This window comes from Acanthaster planci, linkage group LG09, assembly GCF_054643075.1.
Source record: "Acanthaster planci isolate LZ-2023a linkage group LG09, COTS_SCS, whole genome shotgun sequence".
Lineage (NCBI taxonomy): Eukaryota > Metazoa > Echinodermata > Asteroidea > Valvatida > Acanthasteridae > Acanthaster > Acanthaster planci.
In genome coordinates, this window is record NC_141785.1 from 991,084 (window position 1) to 1,010,541 (window position 19,458).

General features: G+C 40.3%; 1 protein-coding gene across 2 annotated transcripts in view; it reads left to right on the plus strand.

The window, feature by feature from the left end:
* The window catches only part of LOC110990418 (protein yippee-like 2), a 48,400-nt gene extending 36,371 nt beyond the window's left edge, over positions 1–12,029 (plus strand). For both annotated transcript variants that reach the window (XM_087140604.1, XM_087140603.1), the window contains one exon: positions 5,614–12,029. In XM_087140604.1, coding sequence (XP_086996730.1) covers positions 5,614–5,709 — 96 coding nt within the window. In that variant the 3' untranslated portion in view covers positions 5,710–12,029. The remainder of the gene's footprint in view (positions 1–5,613) is intronic.
* Positions 12,030–19,458: the final 7,429 nt, after the last annotated feature.

The window sequence follows — 19,458 nt, forward strand, 5'->3', positions numbered from 1 at the left end:
TAATGCCTGCAGTAGATGTCATCGCCCTACCTGCAGACCCACTGAGCATTCGATTCCTGAAACTTCTTCATTGGAGGCACTCAGGCATGTAACAATCAGCCGCAATCTCCGGACGGGCCCCCCTCTATCTCTTACCGTTGATCACGCCATTCAATTCAGTTATCCACGCCTCGAGCACATTTCATCTAATAATTCACGACTCTCCATATATTCTTCCATTCGGCCTGGCCATGTCTTACATTGCTTTCCGGACATGAGTTATTCTGTAGCGGGTGTGTCCAAAGTGTATATACAGTAAACTTTGGCTTAGTTGGCACTCTCAGGACTAATAAAATTATGATGACTTATGCAAAGGCCGACTTTTGCTGTTGATTGTCATTTTGCTGACTTTCACGTACACATGATGTATTGCTTATGTACATTATGATTCCTTGCACTAATTCAATGGCTTTGATTTACCCTGGTTTGTTTCTACCTCCATGTTTGATCCCAGCAAATTCGTTCTCAATTATTATCTTCATGGGCTGCAGATTCGATAATTGATCATGTGCCCCAAAGGATGAAGCAAGGACGGCAAGCAACTTGCATATCACATCACAACTCGACAGTGTAGTACGTACACATACGTGATACAGTTACGGTACAGAAAACATACACTCATCCACACACGCATTGGTTAAGTTCGTTCAATAAGGTGAGTCCCAAAATGGACAGAGCGCATGCGTGTAGCACTAGAGGGTTACTGGTGTTAACCACTTGCTGCGGGGTGGTTTGAAAAATGCAGTGCACGTGATTGGGACTTTTTCAATTTTCAAAATTCTTCAAAAATTCATCATTTTAGTTAATGGATGTTTACACCCACATGAATTACTGTCTGGTGGTCACTCTAGTCTGACAGACAAAATCTATTGACACCCGAGTATTTCAGCCAGGCCTGCAGCCTTGTAAAAATAGCCCAGATTGTGCGGTGTTTTATGTAACTTTCTGTTGTTCACGAACCTGGCACAGTGCACTGCTGACCTTTTTTCAATAGGGGCCAGATTAGTATGCAGCGGTGCTGTGTGGCTCATGGCTGTGGTGGTGGAGCACTTTTGTCCCCAGTGGTAATCCGCTCACAGTAAATGCCCCAAACAGTGGTATACTGTTTCAAAACAAGGCTGGATTTTCCCCACTATTGAGAGTAAAAAAATGTTGATAATGCCCAGCAGTCTTTTGTTACAAGGCCCATTTCCCTTTGTCCAATTCCGGGCCCCCCAGCCATGCATATAAACACACAGTTCCCGAAATCGGGCTCCCCGACAGGAAGTGGTTAATGTACTCATGCTGGCCAATTATAAACCACAACCTGTGCTGCTAATAAACAGATATCAGTAAAGCAGTGTGGGACTTGTCATTTGACATTTCTTGGGAACCACGGCAAAGGAAACTGATACTGAAGCATGATTTATTTTTAATGCTGACTTACACAAAGGAATTTTTGTGGTTTGTAGAAAAGGGACCAAGAAAAACATGCCAGATGCATTGCAGATGATCGGGACTTTTGTCAAAAGGCCGACTTGGATGATATGACGAGTTACGCGATGCTGAATTAGTTGGAGTTTACTGTACTGTGACTGTTAAAAGGTCTGACAAAAGTGTGCCTACTGGCTGTGCTCACTATTGTTAACGGTTTGCCACGGTTGCCTTTTGCGACGGGGCCCGCGTAATTGAAATGAAAAGGCGGACTTGGCAAGTATTTGTTGATTTCCCTGTTGATCCAATCACAATCTCTATTCTAGTGAGTAAAGGGAAATGTTATAATGCCTTGATGTAAGACAAAAGTATTTGGTTATGGAGCAGTCTTCCATCTTTGGACGCTCCTTACCTGCAGTTTTTCTATTTTGGATACAGAATGATCTTGATTCCCCGTGCATGTAATGATATGGCCGTAGTCCTCCATATTGAGGATTCAAGTGGCCACGTTGAACACAGTACAGTATATCATGGCTCACTATTCTTTCCTTATAATGATTACTTCAGCTTCTGTTTCCATGTGGCCGAACTTCCTACGCAATCACCGAGCATCTGTCAGCCGGCCTCCCCTTTGTACGTCTAGGTCGGAATGTGACTGTGACAACGGATGTGTCGCTATTCAGATGGGGCCATTCTTCCTCCACTCCATTCCTCCGGGGTCTGGGGACACCACCTCTCGAGAAAAGCACATCAGCAGGTTAGAGCTTCAAGGAGTGTTCAGCGCTCTTCACCACTTCCAACAACACCTAGTAGGTTGTTCCATTCAAGTCCAGAGCGACAACTCCACGGTAGTGGCGTACACAAACCACCAGGGCGGCTCTTCATGTGGACGAATGATCAAGGGATCACCCTCCAAGCTGTCCACATAGCAGGAACCAGCAACAGCATAGCAGATGCACTCTTTCAGGCACCGTCCGACCAACAGGGTGGATTCTTCACCCGAACGTGGTCAGCAAGATTTTTGCAGAGATCGAACGTCCCCATATCAACCTCTTCGCTTCCACCGGCAAAACCCATCGCCCAAAGTTCTGCTCCAGGTTCCCTCACCCATGGGCATGGGTGACAGGCGCCCTACAGTTCAACTGGTTGGGCCTTCTGGCGTATGCCTTTCCTACAATATCCTGGACATCCTGTCCAAGATGGAACGAGAGCCATGTCAGATCCTCCTCATCACTCTGTGCTGGCCTCACCAACTGTGGTTTCCAACACTGACAAGACTCTTGGTACAGTGGCCATAGGTCCTTCCAGTCAGGGAGGACATCCTTTGTCAACCCAAGTCAAGGATCCTCCACCCAGCACTGGAGAGTCTTCACTTGACGTGCTAGACGTCGTCCAACGGTCCTTCAGGGCATTGGGGCTTTCTGCAGATGCTGCGTCCGTGGCGGCCCAGGGTCAACGACTGTCCACCAGCAAAATTTACAACAGCCATCGGCAACATTTTACTAGATGGTGCGACGACCACAATGTTTCTCCAACCGAAGCTCCTGTGAGTTCCATTGCAGACTTCCTCACATATCTGTTTTACTCTGGCCTCCAGATTACCACCATCCTCAACTACTGGTTGGCCTTGGTGGCTGTTCACTCAGGCTTCAGGAATATTTGTCAAATCTCGTCTTATCCTGGGACCTCGGAAATGTCCTATGCATTCTTGCTGGTCCCCCATTCGAACTGCTGTCTGATGCACCTGACCTCCATTTCGGCATCAAACTGGCATTCCTCCTTATGGTCGTTACATTGAGACGAGGTAGCGAGCTTCATATCGTATCGATTGCCAATGGTCACATCTGCTGGGAGCCACAGGGTTCGCCTTATCCCCAACCATCGGGTTTCTGACAAAAAAAACAGATGCCTACCTTTCAGCCTTCCAACATATTCATTCCCAACATAGCTGCACTTTTGGGAGATGACTCTGACAAGAGATGGTGTCCAGTCTGGACTCTCTTGTCCGGACCAAGCATCGCCGAGAATCTAATTCCCAGTTCTTCATTACCACGACGAAACCCTTTCATCTGGTGTCGAAGGACACTATTGCCCGATGGACAGTCTCAGTCATTATCTTCTCTAACCAAGACTGGCTGGCACAACATGATGAGACGACTCCATCTCACATCAGGGCTGACGGTGTGCGGGCTGCCTCTGCATCCTGGTCGTACTTCTGAAGAATTCCTCTAGCCGAAATCTGCCAGGCGGCTCGCTGGAAATCTCCCTCCACCTTCACTGAGTGTTACCTGAAAGATGTTCTGCAGAGCAAAACAGCCCATGGCAGAGCAACCTTGCACTCAGTGGTTCGGACAATGTCCATCAGTGTTCCGGGCCAGCTAGGGGTTTCTTCTGGTAAGTGCTCTCTCTGGCGACTCCTGCCTTATGGTTCTATTAATAACTACACTCCCGTCACCCACCATCCTCCAGGGTATGGTGCCATTCTTCATATGTAGGCTAGGCAGGGGTATGTGAACACAGGAGACTCCTCCCCCACGCAAGTGTGGGTCGGGTTTCCTAGTGATACCAGTAGGAGCTCTGACCCACACTAATGTGGGGGAGGTATTGGCGTGCATGTTGCATGTACTGTGTTAAGTGGTGCTCAGCCAGCCAGTGTTTTATCAACCATCTAAGACCATCCATTTGAGGGGCTGTTGACTGCAGATAGTAATGGTTAAACTATCTTCAATAGGTATTTATAGAGGCATATTTAATACACATGTACCAGCTGTAGCATCCTGGTAATATGTACCTTTATCATGGGGCAGCCATCTTGCTTTTCTACCATTCAACACAACAAGTGGATACAATTTCTTTTGGTAGTACTCCAAGCTTTGACCATGTTTAGTGGTAAGCTGTGTACATGTATGTACAGTATACACATACATGTACATTGCACATTGGTACATGTTTTTCCAAAATGCACAGGTTGGTTCCAAGAACACTAATATAGTAACAATGTAGTTTATACTACTTATGATGGAAGGGGGCCACACTGAGAAACTACTGTCTAGTGTGCACAGGAAATACCTGATTTTAAAATCCTCAGATGAGTAATAACTTTTGAGCTCCTGCGTAAAAACACCTGGGTAATTAACTAGTTTGCCACACATTAGTTCATTGGCTCCTAATGTTTTCCCATTAAGTGTGGGCGCGACAGCACAGTTGTACTTTGCGTGAAGTGGTAGCGTTACCACGTTAAACATGGACAGTTGGATTTACACTGAATTGCAAACATACATGTAGCAATGCCAACAAAATAATACATGTAGTGGCACAGTCATCCATGACTCTTTTGCCATTTTTTTCTTCAGTGAACAGAAATCATTTTAGAACAGCTTTTTATTTCTAGTTAGTCATTATTAATTTATCGTCCTCAAAGACATTTAGACTACACTTTAGAAGCAAATCTCATTCTTGTGGTTATTGCACGTGCTGTGAAAAGAAGTTGGGCAGGTTGAGGATGCTGGGAATTTGTGCGTTTTTATCAGTATGGGGACTGTCTAGACTGTCATATACAGTACCTGTAACACTGCCCACACCGGGTTAGCCTTCATGTGCGTACCATAACATACACATGATATGAGTGTGATTGCATGGGCCTACTTGACATGTTTATGCTGTAGGGATTTAGACATTCGGGGAGGCTATTGTTTTGGTCAAGATATCATAGCAGAAATTAATGTAAATAAAGTGTAAATGAAACGTTCAAAATTTAAATTGGTAGCCAGCTTTTGAAGCGTGCCAGCTATTGCCGAAACATTTGAGAGTCAAATAAAACTTGGCAGGCAGCTTCTATTGGTTTGAGAACACTGTTACTTTACAACAAGAAAATAAGAATTGTTGTAACATATGAAGTAAACTCAGGCATCAGCCTGGACATTGCAATATCCTTTCTTAATCTGGCTTAAAAGTTATTACACAAAGTTGTCACCCTGCAAGTAAGGGTGTACTTCAACAGATGTTCCTGGGTGTCATGCACATTGCTTTTATTGTTTGACAGCTGTTACATGTAAATTAATATGTGAATTTAATTAATTTGTATAGTAGTTCCAAACAAGTGCTCAGTTGGCATACTGAATTGATTACATGTATTTTCTTATTTTTAATTTGTTCCTGCAGGAGCATGCCTTCGAAAATAGTCAGAAATACAAAGAGGGCAAGTACATCATTGAACTGGCTCACATGATCAAGGACAATGGTTGGGACTGTGACTGAGTTAAAGCATGTACGTGTCATTTGATAGTCATGGGTATTAAGCAGAATTCTGAACCAGCAGTTACCAGTGATTGCTGGTTCGATCGGATGTCAGCGGGAGGTTTGACTCTGATTATTCTATTGTAAATACCCATAGCAATATTTTATGTATCAGATGGTGCCAAGACCCAAAGTGCCCATTTTATCAGTAGCTCTGGTATTGTATTTGCTGCTGAATAAGGATTTGATTAATTTTGTCAATACTTGTGTAATGTAGTCAAAGAATTCTGCTTGTTACTTATAGTGAAGACCAGTGCTGTTCCCATCTTTAAAAGATTCTAAGATAGTACTTTGCTTTTCCTAATGAGGGATTAGCATCTCAACAGAAAGTGCATTTGAGTACCTGTGCATGCATGCATGTTCATATCTCTTGGACCTTGGATATCATACCTTCCGGTACGTATAAAATATTAAGGCAGCATTGTTCTTATGTCTTAAAGATATAGCAGGTCTTGCTTTAACAGGTTTTCGTTACAAAACATGCAGGGGTGTCTTTGTGACTGTAATGTATGCTGGGGAAATTGTGTAATATTGATTAATTGTATGAAACTTATTTAAGTGTATCCTGTTATGAACTCACTGATGAAATGCTTCTTAAAGGCTTTTTTAACCACTTGATGCTGGATGAACGTGTTAGCCGTCGGGAGGGTTAACACACACAATTTTCCTTGGTTGTTCCATGGAGGACGTGTACACTCATTTAAGAATTCTTTTTTCATTTCCATGTAAACATATTAAGACGTCCTGCCTGGTTGGGTCAAAGCACAAAAGATGATCCTACATGCAGACACTACTACTAAGTGACCTCACCTCCAACCAACAATAAAACAAATGCCTTTCTTGAGTCATTAGAATTGAAGTGGGAAGCCCACACCATACACAAAAGAGTGATGGGGATTAAAACCTCCTTTGTTTGGGTATGCGGATTTGCTTGTGATTGAAACCACACTTACAAAAGAGATAAGGTTACTTGTAGCAACTCCTTTGTATTGAAACAGTGGGCAAAATACACATGGCCAGGGGTGACTCCTGTATATGCGCTATGGACCTTTCGTGTGTGAACCAGTTGATGTGTGGACACGTACCACAATTTTTACCAGGGCAGTTGGAAAAACGGGGAAAAGAATGAAAATAACTGATGCCTAAACTCAAGAGCCATGCCTCCCTACACATTTTATGAACGTCATAGAGAAATTGCAAGGTTGACGAATTTGCGGGAAAAAATACCCCCCCAGCAGCTTTTTCTGGTAAGAAAATCAGACGTTAACTAATTAAGGTTGTTGAAGCTTACCAAAATAACCTTGAGTACAGGTACATGTATGTACATCTTTTTAATAGGAAAAATTATTCAGTGCAAGCATTCACAATTTTGTTGCAATCTTTACCAATACTAGTATAGGGCTGTTGACCAACTTGATAGTCTCTTAAGAAGCCCAGTTGGGCTTAAGTCGTTAGTTTAGTTGTGGGGTCTTGAATAGTTTACCACCTGAAATTGAGCAATGCACAGAATCACATGTAAGAATTTTTTTATTAAATTGCATAGGTTGTGATAACTTACATGCTAGCCAAGATAGACTTTTCTGTAGTCATGCCAGATAGCTGCGCTCTGTAATGATTGCAGTTTACAGTGCATGTAGAAATGGCTGTCAGCAACGAGGCCCTTGTTGAAGCATCGAACCATAACATGGCTTCTAAGGTGTTCTTAAAGTCATTTGCACATGTGATTACTGGTAACCAGTTAGCTTGCATACACACTCAAGCAGAAGTGTATACTACATGTACACATAAATGATTGAAAAATGCTGATTTGGGGTTTGCAGTCTTCCTGATCATTTGCTCATAGGTCTCTCTCAAATGATGCCACTTCCTAGAGGTGGTGCCATGTGGATTGGCATGTTTTACTTCATTTATTTTAAGCCGTATTTTGAAGGTGATTGGATCAACATGTGCGCTATTTAGAACATTTTGCACACCGGGTATTTGCCACTTTCTTACAAAGATGGCATCTAATGAGAGAGATCTATACATCATGCAAGTTTGTCAGTCATTTTATTAAAGTTTAAGCGTTAGATGGAAAGAAAACATCGGATTAAAAAAATTTTACAACGTAAGAGGGACAAAAAGGTGGACCCAAAAATCCAGTGATGCAGTCAATCCCCCTTGTCCTCAACCAAAATGTTAAGTTCCAGCCAAGCCTGAGGCCAGTTATAAAAGGGTTTCTAAGGCAGAACGTACAAATATATTTAAATGAAACAAAAAACAAATGCTTATATAAATATATGTGAAAAAACTTAATTTCTTTGTTACTTATGAATTTGTGGCTGTGCCTTTGCTACATATGCGTGTACAATGCCTAAAGGTGGATAGGAGACCAGTCAAGGACATCTAACATCAGTATGTTAAGCAGTTACCGGTAGTCTTGTATGCATTTAAAGTATAAAGTTTGTCTGAAGTTGTTTGCTGTTATCTCTGTTACTGAGTTAACTCCCGTAGAAATATGAAAAGGTTATCTTGAGTACAATAGACAACTAATACTGGCCCCAACACTGATCTAGTCTGTATGGAAAAATTAGAGTTTTGTGTGTTAATGCAAGAATGATGGGTGGGACAGAAGGGAGAGAACTATGAATTATTGTCTCATGTAGACTCATTTACACATGCTTGGGGTTCTCTAATTGTGAAATATTCTTCCCACCTTTTTTACCTACCTATTCTTCCTCACAAGATAATTGGCATGGGGCTGTGTTTGAAATCAAAAGAGAGAAAAAGGAAAACAAAGAAAGAAACTTTTTTTCTTGGGTTTTACTTTTTTCTGACTGGTTGTCCTGAGTTAGCCACTAGCAAAGTCTGATCCAGACTGAGTCCAAAAAGCCAAAAGTCGGTAAAGCTGGGAATGAGTCCAAAGTGTGGATTCAAATTTTGACTTGAGTGTGATCAGACTTAAGTTTTCTATCACTGCTTTGAATTTATAAAATGACCCTTACATGTAGCACGTATGTTCATGCCCCTAACTTAATTGGTGCGCATGCGCACTGAATCCCACTGCAGTGCTAGAAGCCAGTAAAATGGCTCTTTACTTGGGCAGTTGGACCCACAAATTAATCGGTCAACATCAAGCTCAGATAAAGTTATTTGCCCCTATTTCCATACCGATTATAATTTAAACACTCAAAGTCCCTTTTGCTAACTTGCAACTTTAAAAATCCATTTTTTGCCAAATTTTTGCCCATCTTTGTCACGTACCTCAAAAGTAACAGGGTCAGAAGTTGGAAGCCAAAATTTAGAGAGGATTTTTTTCTGTTTTGCCGGGTGTTCCCTGAAATTTCTCTACTTGTTAATGGGGAGGAATATCATGAACACTCTAATGAGAAAGCATCATACAAGAAGGAAACCTTAAGAATGAAAACAGAAAGTTTTGTTTGTGCCTTTTAGTAGGGCAATCTGCCATGATTGTATGTATTTGTGCAATGCAGTAGGCCAACTCGTACCCAAATGCACTCATATCCAGGTATGAGTACGTGTGCACCGTGCCCAAAATCAGGACATCTCATTTTTGACTGCAGCCAAAGTCTGTGCAGAAACGTGAATCCGCATGAAAAACAAATGGCATTTCAGGCAAAAGCTTCCCGATCTTGAAAAAAATGAGTTGATAGATACAAAAATTATCAGTCCTCCAGACAGTATCACCAATGATCTGAGGGGAATTCGAAAAAAGTGTGAAAATTGGGCATTAAGTAAGGTGAAAAACACAGAAAATTATGAAAATGGGTCCCAATGAAAAACGAAGTTGAATTTAAAGAAAAACGGTTTTCTTCCTAGACCTAATAACCTTTTTTGTACATAAGAGTTACTAGTCTTTCATGTGGCGTCAAAGTTCCATGAAGGTAAACTCGGCAAAATTGTGAAAATTAGACAGTGTTAGGTAAAAAACGATAATTTTTCATAATTATGTATGTCAACATTATTTATGTCTTAAAATTGGCATTTTCCACATTTTTTTATTATTTTCCGGTGATCTTTCTTACCAGAAGCTATTAAATATCACCATTTGATAGACTCTTGCCACTTTATTCACACACGAGGTCTTCAATGGAAATGGCAGGACAAATCCCTCACATGGGTCCCCTCCGATATGCGTCACCTGCTAGAATATTTTTCAGGGCCGACGACCTATGTCACTATTACGCATGCACAGATACACAAAGTAAATGCATGCACAGTTTATGGGGACTGAACATACGTGTTAAGGTCACCATGACCCTGTATTAATGGGTAACTCAATATTTCATGCATGTACAGTGTTAAATGTACCATTGGTGTAGATGGCAGTGACATACAGGTACATGTATTGCATTATTTGAAAGGTCATGTTGACTTGCAAAATCTGGTATTATTTGGTGGCATCCTGTTCTGTCAACGTCCAGTGGAACAGAATGGACATTTATGCCACAGTAGTCTATCAGTAACCTTATAATATCAATACCCTTTAACATTGTAATAACCGTTACATAAACTGTACATGCATGTGCTGCATGTGTGTTTCCAGCAATTAAGGCCATTACAAATCTCTTTATTATCCTGGTTTTTCAAACTGAGATGGACAAGGGTCTCTTTATTTTTTAATTTTTCAAGATGAGTATTTAAATTCAAAATGGTCGCCAACTTTTCAGTTCAACCTGACGGCTGGCTTTTTAATAGCTATAATACTACTGACGAGTCAAAATATTCATGTTAACAGTGTTTTCATAAGTGCCCAGTTAATATGATTTGAAAATTTTTTTGTTTAGGTGAGGGATAAAAAGGGACATGGCTCCGAGAAGGGACAGATGTGGGTGGGGGACAATCACCTTGTTTTTTTACTTAGCCTTTTTGTCCATTTTCAAAGAGCACCATTTTAAATTTGGAGAAAGTGATTTATCCGTAGTATCTTGCACAAGTTGTTAAATTTGTTTGTAAAAGTACCGGAATTGGAAGAGGAGTAATTTTTTAACAATTGTCTAGGCCGCACACTGTGTGTGTGTGTGCATGTCGTTTGCATGTGCTGGTTGCCAAAAGTCACTACGTGCACTCATGTGCACATGCACTGTACATGGCAGTCTAACATCTACTTGACAAGCAACGTGTATATGCACATACATGTACATTTACATGTAGATGTATATGTACTACATGAATACATTGCACTACGTACACTGCACTAGTTGTACTGTACCCTGTGTCTGTCTGCATAGCTCGCTCTGTGGGTTTTAGTAGTACACGGTGGCTTGTTAGGCCTGATAAGCTCCCCTCGACCAAAAAGCACTGAGTGGGCCTTGGACAAGGCTAGGTTTAGGCACAAAAGGCATTGTCATCAATAAGCTTGAAGGTTGAAGACTTGCCGGTTAAGTCATGAACACTGTCTTGGTTTAGGCACAAAAGACAGTGTCATAAAGAGGCTTCAAGAGTGTTTTCTATGACACATGGCGGTTTTCTCCCTTTGCATTTCAACAAACACAATTTTTCAAGATGTATGAGCTGAGTTTTGGTCCATAGGGTTCCATAAAAAAGAACAAGGAATTTGGGATGAACTGCTCAGTAGCTGATCAATATTTTTCAGTGTTTACTTGAAACATCATTGACAGCTTCTCATAGAGCAAGTTTTTTCATCTACAGTTCAGATTATCAGTCATGCATGAACCAAGTATCATCTAGCTGGTATGGAATGAAAGAGGACAAAATGATCTTTCCGATGAAGTACATGGAAACATTCATCAGTTAATGACAATTCACATCTGGGCTAATCTTTTCTCATTTGAGGAAACATTGCATTCCTCAAGCAAGCATTTGTTGTGAAAATTCTAAAGTTGCACACTGTTATCTCACAATTCCAAATGGAACATGGAAACAGAAGTATGTCCCACTACTGTAAGACTGATGGTCAAATGATAATTGGATGCAGATATGCTTCATTATTCCCATGTGGCTGAGTTGAAGTGTGATACTGAATTTATCTTCAAGCGAAATAGAAACACAAGCACCACTTCCAACACTTTTAGAAATCCTACAGCTGTTTATCAATTGGCTTAAGGAACACAATGAAGCATACCCTTAGAATACTTGTACATGTACATGGAGTGTGATATGTGTTGTGGTATTTGAATATATATTGTATGGGCTGTTGCTATTGATTGGCTAATCAGAACCAACAGTTTAAAGACCAACTCCAACGGTTTTAAAAGTTCTGAAAATAAACTATGATTGTGTTTAGTGTGTAATAAATCATAATGCTCATTATCACATGATGTCTGTATTGCTTCTGTATTTTTGTAATTTTGCTTGAAAAGGGTGTCTTCGAGTTTGATGAAAAATTTCCACAATCCGACCGCTGTTGGCGCTATTGAGAAACGAAATTATTTTGTATGATGCACAGACATATAAACACCTAGACGGACAGCTCTTATTAAAAACAACGGCAGGGTACCGTAGCCGAGATGGTACCTGACTAAATCCAAAAGTGTGGGCAAACTCACCCCTTGGTACAGGGACTTTACACATAGTTGAAGAATTCCGGCCATAAATGCTATGAAGCCATTTCCCGATTGTGAAAATATCCTCTGTTCAAGTTAATCTGGCCAATGCAGATTCGAAACAGTGCAGTTCCGACATTTGAAAAGAAGAGATAACAATACAAAAAAGTAAAAAAAGGGAAGTCCTTTTAGAGCACATGTAAACAAATACATGCATTCCCAGTGCATCATGCGTAATTCGCACTGAACTCGCTGCCATTCGTCGTTTCACTCACTGCTTGCCCTCGCTTGCCCATGGTTATACGCGCAATATGTTTATGTATGTGGTATGTTGTAATACCGGAGAAAACATTAAAACTGGTATCTGTGGCATGACTGACTCTGCTACAAATGTACAAGAACATGGAGCTACATGTGTATGCACCCTACCGCGAACCAGGGATCGATCTGTATGCTGAGTTCACTGTGCTACATTATCTCATTTCCGTCAAGAGTTTGTGCTCCTTTCTTCGTGATTTACAATAATGCCAAAATCGTGCCTCACTGGTGGACATATAGATTCTGTGAAAGAACCGGGATTGAAATTCTTCAAGATTCCGAGGAATGGAAGCATTCTTCATGTTCGTGCTGTCGTCCACGGCTACATATGCTATGCATGCCTAAAGTGCACGTACTGCAGTATTTCCTCTCCAGGGGGTAACACATCACAAAAATCAGTGTTAATTAAATGCTAATTAGATAATAATGAGTCGTTACTACATGCCCATCTTTACAATACCGGACTAGACCTGCAGGAAAAATGGGTACAAAAACTTTGTTTTATTAACACAATAATGTGTATTGCAAGAGAGATACTGATACATTATGTGCCACTTTTGACTTGGCTCTTCTGAATAAGATTCAATATGAGAAAATTTAGCATCGTTGGAGTTGGTCTGTTAATTTGCTTGATTATACATGTAGATAAAAGCACAGTATTCAGAACCTCATAAGTTTAAAAACTTGTTAACCCTAAGCCCCTAGGGTGTATGTAAAATCATATTGAAATCAGAGGATTTGGGACTGTTAGGGATAGCTATTGACCTTTTGTAACCATTTGCCATTATGACTACAGTCCCCGCTTGAATGCAACTTGCGGAGCTTGGATTGAATTTTTAAAAATTCTAATATTCACTGCTTTTTAACAAGTCATGGGAAATATGTAAGCAGTGTGTAACCCAGCATTGCTTACTTTTCTCACTTTTAAGACGTGGTCACCAAAATTAATTTGCATTTTAATGAAAGGAGTAATGATAGTATTTCCGATGTTGTGCTTTCTGAGCTCACTTTTGTTGAGTCTGGAAAGAGTCATAACTTTCTTGACAGGCATTGCATTTTGCATTGTAAAACTGCAACAAATCCAATCTGCCATAGTCTAACAGTGGTTGGGCTTACTGCATTAATTCCAGCTGTTGCATTACATGTATTTACTTTATGAACAAGGACCACTCAAATTTGTTGAACATGCTAAGGAAAATGTGTGGTAATTAACCAAGTTTGCTGATGCCTTGGAGCCTATAATTGTTTCCAAACATAAATTTTAACCTTTTTTCTTTGTGCGCTCTTATGTAGATAAAAGCACAGTATTCAGAACCTCATAAGTTTAAAAACTTGTTAACCCTAAGCCCCTAGGGTGTATGTAAAATCATATTGAAATCAGAGGATTTGGGACTGTTAGGGATAGCTATTGACCTTTTGTAACCATTTGCCATTATGACTACAGTCCCCGCTTGAATGCAACTTGCGGAGCTTGGATTGAATTTTTAAAAATTCTAATATTCACTGCTTTTTAACAAGTCATGGGAAATATGTAAGCAGTGTGTAACCCAGCATTGCTTACTTTTCTCACTTTTAAGACGTGGTCACCAAAATTAATTTGCATTTTAATGAAAGGAGTAATGATAGTATTTCCGATGTTGTGCTTTCTGAGCTCACTTTTGTTGAGTCTGGAAAGAGTCATAACTTTCTTGACAGGCATTGCATTTTGCATTGTAAAACTGCAACAAATCCAATCTGCCATAGTCTAACAGTGGTTGGGCTTACTGCATTAATTCCAGCTGTTGCATTACATGTATTTACTTTATGAACAAGGACCACTCAAATTTGTTGAACATGCTAAGGAAAATGTGTGGTAATTAACCAAGTTTGCTGATGCCTTGGAGCCTATAATTGTTTCCAAACATAAATTTTAACCTTTTTTCTTTGTGCGCTCTTATGAAATTTCAAGGCCCTAAACCAAGATCAGGTCAATCTTTATGTACACGTAGTGCTGCTCATTGTCAAACATAATACTGTTGATGCTGCATGGGTTCAGGAGTAGAGAAAAATAACTTGGATGAAAAGCTATATCGACCAACAAGATACATGTACATGTAGATTCAGTCTGAACTCACTGTTACAGTGTAACACCAGTTTTTTAGCTCTTTCCTTTGGAGTAACTGATGTGGCATTATTTTTGAGGTTGACAAGATGTCACAATTACTCATACTGTAATCACCATATGCTACATTTCAACATTGTCTACAAAGAAAGCATTACTCAGAACACCTAATCCACTAAATATCTTGTGACTGGGATGTTTCATGCCAAGGATAACCAGCTATCGCCCTTTCTGTTCAGTGGTAAAGCCAAGGAATGCTATATGACAACCTCTGGCCAAACGTGTGCACTGGCATTGGCAGTGGTTACACCGCATGTGGAGACTTATGGCATTTACACACACCTTATCAACAGTATACCAACCCTTCTGTTGAAAAAAGTCATCCGACTGTTATGTTAAACTGAAAAAAAAAACACCGGATCAGAGTACCCAATGCTAATAATAAATTGGTCTTTTAAAGCGAAATGCTACGCTTCAGGCGTGCCAGTAATGTGTGTATAATTGGCACATAAATGGAATTACAGCTTTTGCACATTATTATAAAAAAGAAGGAAAAATGGAGTTCAGCTTGTATAGCCTTGTGGATGAGGGAATTGATAAGTATTGAGGATGTCCATGGTTCAAATCGTAGAGAGTGTACACCAGGGTATTTTTCCACCATCTTTCCAGTTAGAAAGATAAATTGTGAAAGGTTAATTTACTGCCCAAACTTGTAGTCTTGAATTTTATCATACTCAAGGGCAAAAAGTCCACTTAAGGCCTTACTTTGCTCGGCACCCATATCATATTTTGTGATAAGATATTATGAGCATGGTTTGAATATGCCATTTTTCTTGAAAAGCCTTGTTTAGTAACAATTGTGAGTAAGTACAATTGGATTGGGAGAGCTATTGCTCAGAGATCTGTTCCTCTGCCTCCACATGGACAGTACAGGATCCTTGCGGGTGCAACCAGTGCATACTCCTTGAGGGTGGAGTTTGAGATACTTAGAATTTTTTCCTCCCATTTTTCTGTTGATTTGAACTTGTAATTTAAAACTTTAAAATTTAAATATAAAAACAGCCCACTTTTATGTGTAACCCAAGGTGCACTTACAAATAATAGGAACCAACTTTTAGATCATTTCCTTGGAATAAAAGTGACAGCTCCCGTCAAAGTTCATGTGTATCATCCTTCATTCTGCTTTATTGCATGGATGAAAAACAAATGACTGGGAGTGAAGGATAATGCACATGAACTTTGAGTGGAGTTGTCACTTTATTCCAAAAGAAGTTGATCTAGAAGTTGGTTCCTATTATTTGGAAGCAAACCTGGGATTACATATGCTGGAGTTTACCTCCCATTAGAGGGGCTCTCCTTTTATAAATGCTCGATTTGCCCCCATTGGAGGTGCTTATATTATTGCTTTAAAGGAAATTCTGTGATATTACTCTGGCCCATGAAATTGCTGAAAGCAGCACCTTGAATAGTAAATGTAACTCGTGATGAGAAGATGTAGTCCAGTTACTATTATTGTACAAGTGGACATATCAGAATAAACCCTGATATGTTGATCTAATGATGACTTCACATACTTAATATTTGCAGTTGGAAATTGAAAAAAAAATTACCCAGAAGTGAACTGATTGCAGAAAAAGCCATTCATGCAGTGTACTAATGGTGTATTTACCCTTCCTTGCATGGGCACCGCATTATTTCAACTAGATGCATGAATTTTTTGTTGTTTCTAAGAGTCTTGCATAGTAGTAATACTCAGAAGCAAAGGAAAGAATGAGTGCACCAGATACACGTGGCCTCTGTTAAACTCATTTCGTTGTAGGCTTGATTTGATCAGTGCATGAAAGGTACAAGTGCTGAGGGAGCTGAGGTGAGTCCAGACTTCTTTTTGGTGGTGTTCTGCATCTTTAATTGATGTTTACAACAAAACTTGTTGCATGATGAATTTAAAAGAAGAGGACATCAATTTAAAGATGTCCTTATCACTTAACAAGGGTTGGTTGAAGATTTGAGTTAGGGATAGACATGAATACATTCTTTTTTTGTCTTTTATGTCTCTGTTGGGGAATGGATCTTTAATGTTTTTAATGTACATCATGTCTCATTAAGAAGCTATGTGTCTGTAATAAAGCCAAAAACTACAGGCCAGAATCAATTTAAAATATTCTGAAGAAAAAAAGTATTGTTTGTTATTTCCCCCTTTTAAAGCAAAAATCTTGAACTTTTGAAAGGGCACCTTTAAGCACGTTATCTATAAAACTGAAGTTTTATGAAAATTCCAACAAGCAAGATTTGAATTCCTCATATTAGAATCTATAAAAATCAGTCATCAGTTTTTAGTTCTAAGGGGGGTACCACAAAATTCATGTTCTGAGCATAATCGGGAACGTATCCTCGGCTACGCAGCTGTTAAAGATAAAGCCATCACAGATGCTTTTGGTAACCAATATGCTATTCCTCTATAGACAACGAACTGTTAACCAACCACATGCCAGTTTATCCCTCATTTTTGCCCTGAAGCAACCTTCAACTTACGAGCTCACTTTCAATGATCACGAAAAGTCCACGGACACCAGCGCGTAATACTTGATCTCAGACTTGGCGCTCGAATACAAAGTAGTGACCAACCGTGAACTTGCCCAAACCACTAGCAATAAACACTGAAGCCCCGTGTGTTATTTGTTCGACCCCCAGTGGAACATTGTCATAAACCAATCCATTAAGAGTTTGAAAGGGCTGCGGTTTTTGTTTTAAAGATCCCACAGTCAAAACCCTCAGCGGTTCTTCAACCCCTATGTGACAACTGCAGTAACGGCGGAAGGTATTCCCAACCAACTTTATTCGCAAGACGTGTATCAGAACCAACACTGAAACGAAATTAACAAGTTTCGATGACTGATACCGAAATAGCCCCACTAGTTGTGGCACGGTCTCTCACTCCCGATCCATCCTCAGCCACACATCCGTATACGCAATTTCGTGCTCAACAAATCCGATTGCGGGCCAGTAAACAGGCCGAAAACTGCCTGCACCGCCAAACCACAATTTGTATGCACACAAATTCTCGGCAAAATAGAGCATTTTGTGGCCCATGAACTTGAAGATTTGTAGAAAATAATAATGCCGATTTTTTAAACCCGCTCGGGTGTTCAAGGTGCATTATTATTATTCCAGCACATTGGGCACAACTGAACATTTCTTATATACCCCACATGGACCTCTCACCACCATAACTCTCCGAGCAGCGGAGTGGTATTCTTAAGAACTAATTTTCGTACTAATTCACCGCCCCGAATGAAAAATACATTTCGTAAAACACACAGCTGCTTACAACTTTGGGAGGGCCTACCGACAAACATGTAGGATTAAAGAATGGGAATTTACGTTAATACCAGTTACTCTGGTATAATATATCTTCTCAGTTCCCTGGGGAGTATACCAGCCGATGCAGCCCCGACGTCAGGCGCACAGGGCTAACATAACCAAATCTGCCCTCCAGGTACATATTTAGTCCTGGGTGGAGAGAGGCACTTGGGAGTAAAGTGACTTGCCCAAAAAATCGCAACATGCTCCCACGTAAAAAAAAAGCAAAGAGAATACCAGCTTGTGTCTGAGATTTGGAAGATATCGGTGCCTGAAAACAGTCTAATTTTCGAAAAGTGTACGCATCGATATTTCAAAATGGCGAGGGGTTTCACGACTGCATCTTAGGGGTGACCTTCTGTGGAAAACAGTATCTTTAAAACTAGTCGTTAAATGAATGGAGATTTAAACAGAAAATGAAAAATCGCAATCTTTAATTTGGTGTGCTCTCGAAGGCCTGAGAAACTCGTGAATATTTTTCCTGATTTTTGAAATTCGGGTATTTATCACTGTTGCTTGCAACCATACGCGCGCACACAAAATACAAAGAGCGCCATCTAGAGCTCTGTGGACCAGTACGTAATTCGTTACTTCAAATTAGTCATTTGTTATTTCGAATTAGTAATTTGTTGTCCCAAATTAGTAATTTGTTGTTTCGAATTACTGTCAAGCTGAAAATTTATCCTTTATTGGCACGATTGGGCTTTCGTACAAAAGCGGTCTGGCGATCGCAAAAGACTTAAACTTAATGGTGTCAATATGGCCAATTACTTAGAAAAAAGTACCAATGACAAGCACCACTCACGGTCCGGATCGGGAAGACGTATCAGAAACTCGGGAGGCACCAGCGTACAAAATAACCAGAGAAGCAGACGCCGCTGCCCCCTTCGCGATATATGTGGTTTTAATAATGGATGCTCAGCTGACGATCAAAAATGGAAATTTCACAGCGTTGAACTTAGTTTAAACTTGTTCTAGTGGGTTTCGTAGGTTTTAGTGGGCTCCTTTTAGGTATGTGTACACAGGATTTATTTCAATTGCTCGAAATACGATTTTAACCGCTCTATAATAAAACCACGACTTCAAACAGTTGCATCTACGTTGGCAAAGCCAACTCGGGTAAAACCCAATGATCTTAGACCTGTTAGAAACTGAACACTGAGGAGTTTTTTAAGTGATCGTGATCATTTGCCTCACGCTTTTTAAAAACGAAACTTATCTCAACAGGCGTTGGTTGTTAACCAACTCTAATGTGTATATATGACATTGTCCGAGAAAAATTAGAGCTGAAATGAGCGATTGGTTTGTATTGTAACGCATTTGACGGCACCCAGATGCTGTTTATTATCGACTACGACTGTCCTTTCCGAGCAGCAAATCATTATTGTGAAAAAAATTGCGCTCTAACCAAAATGGCGTTTTCTG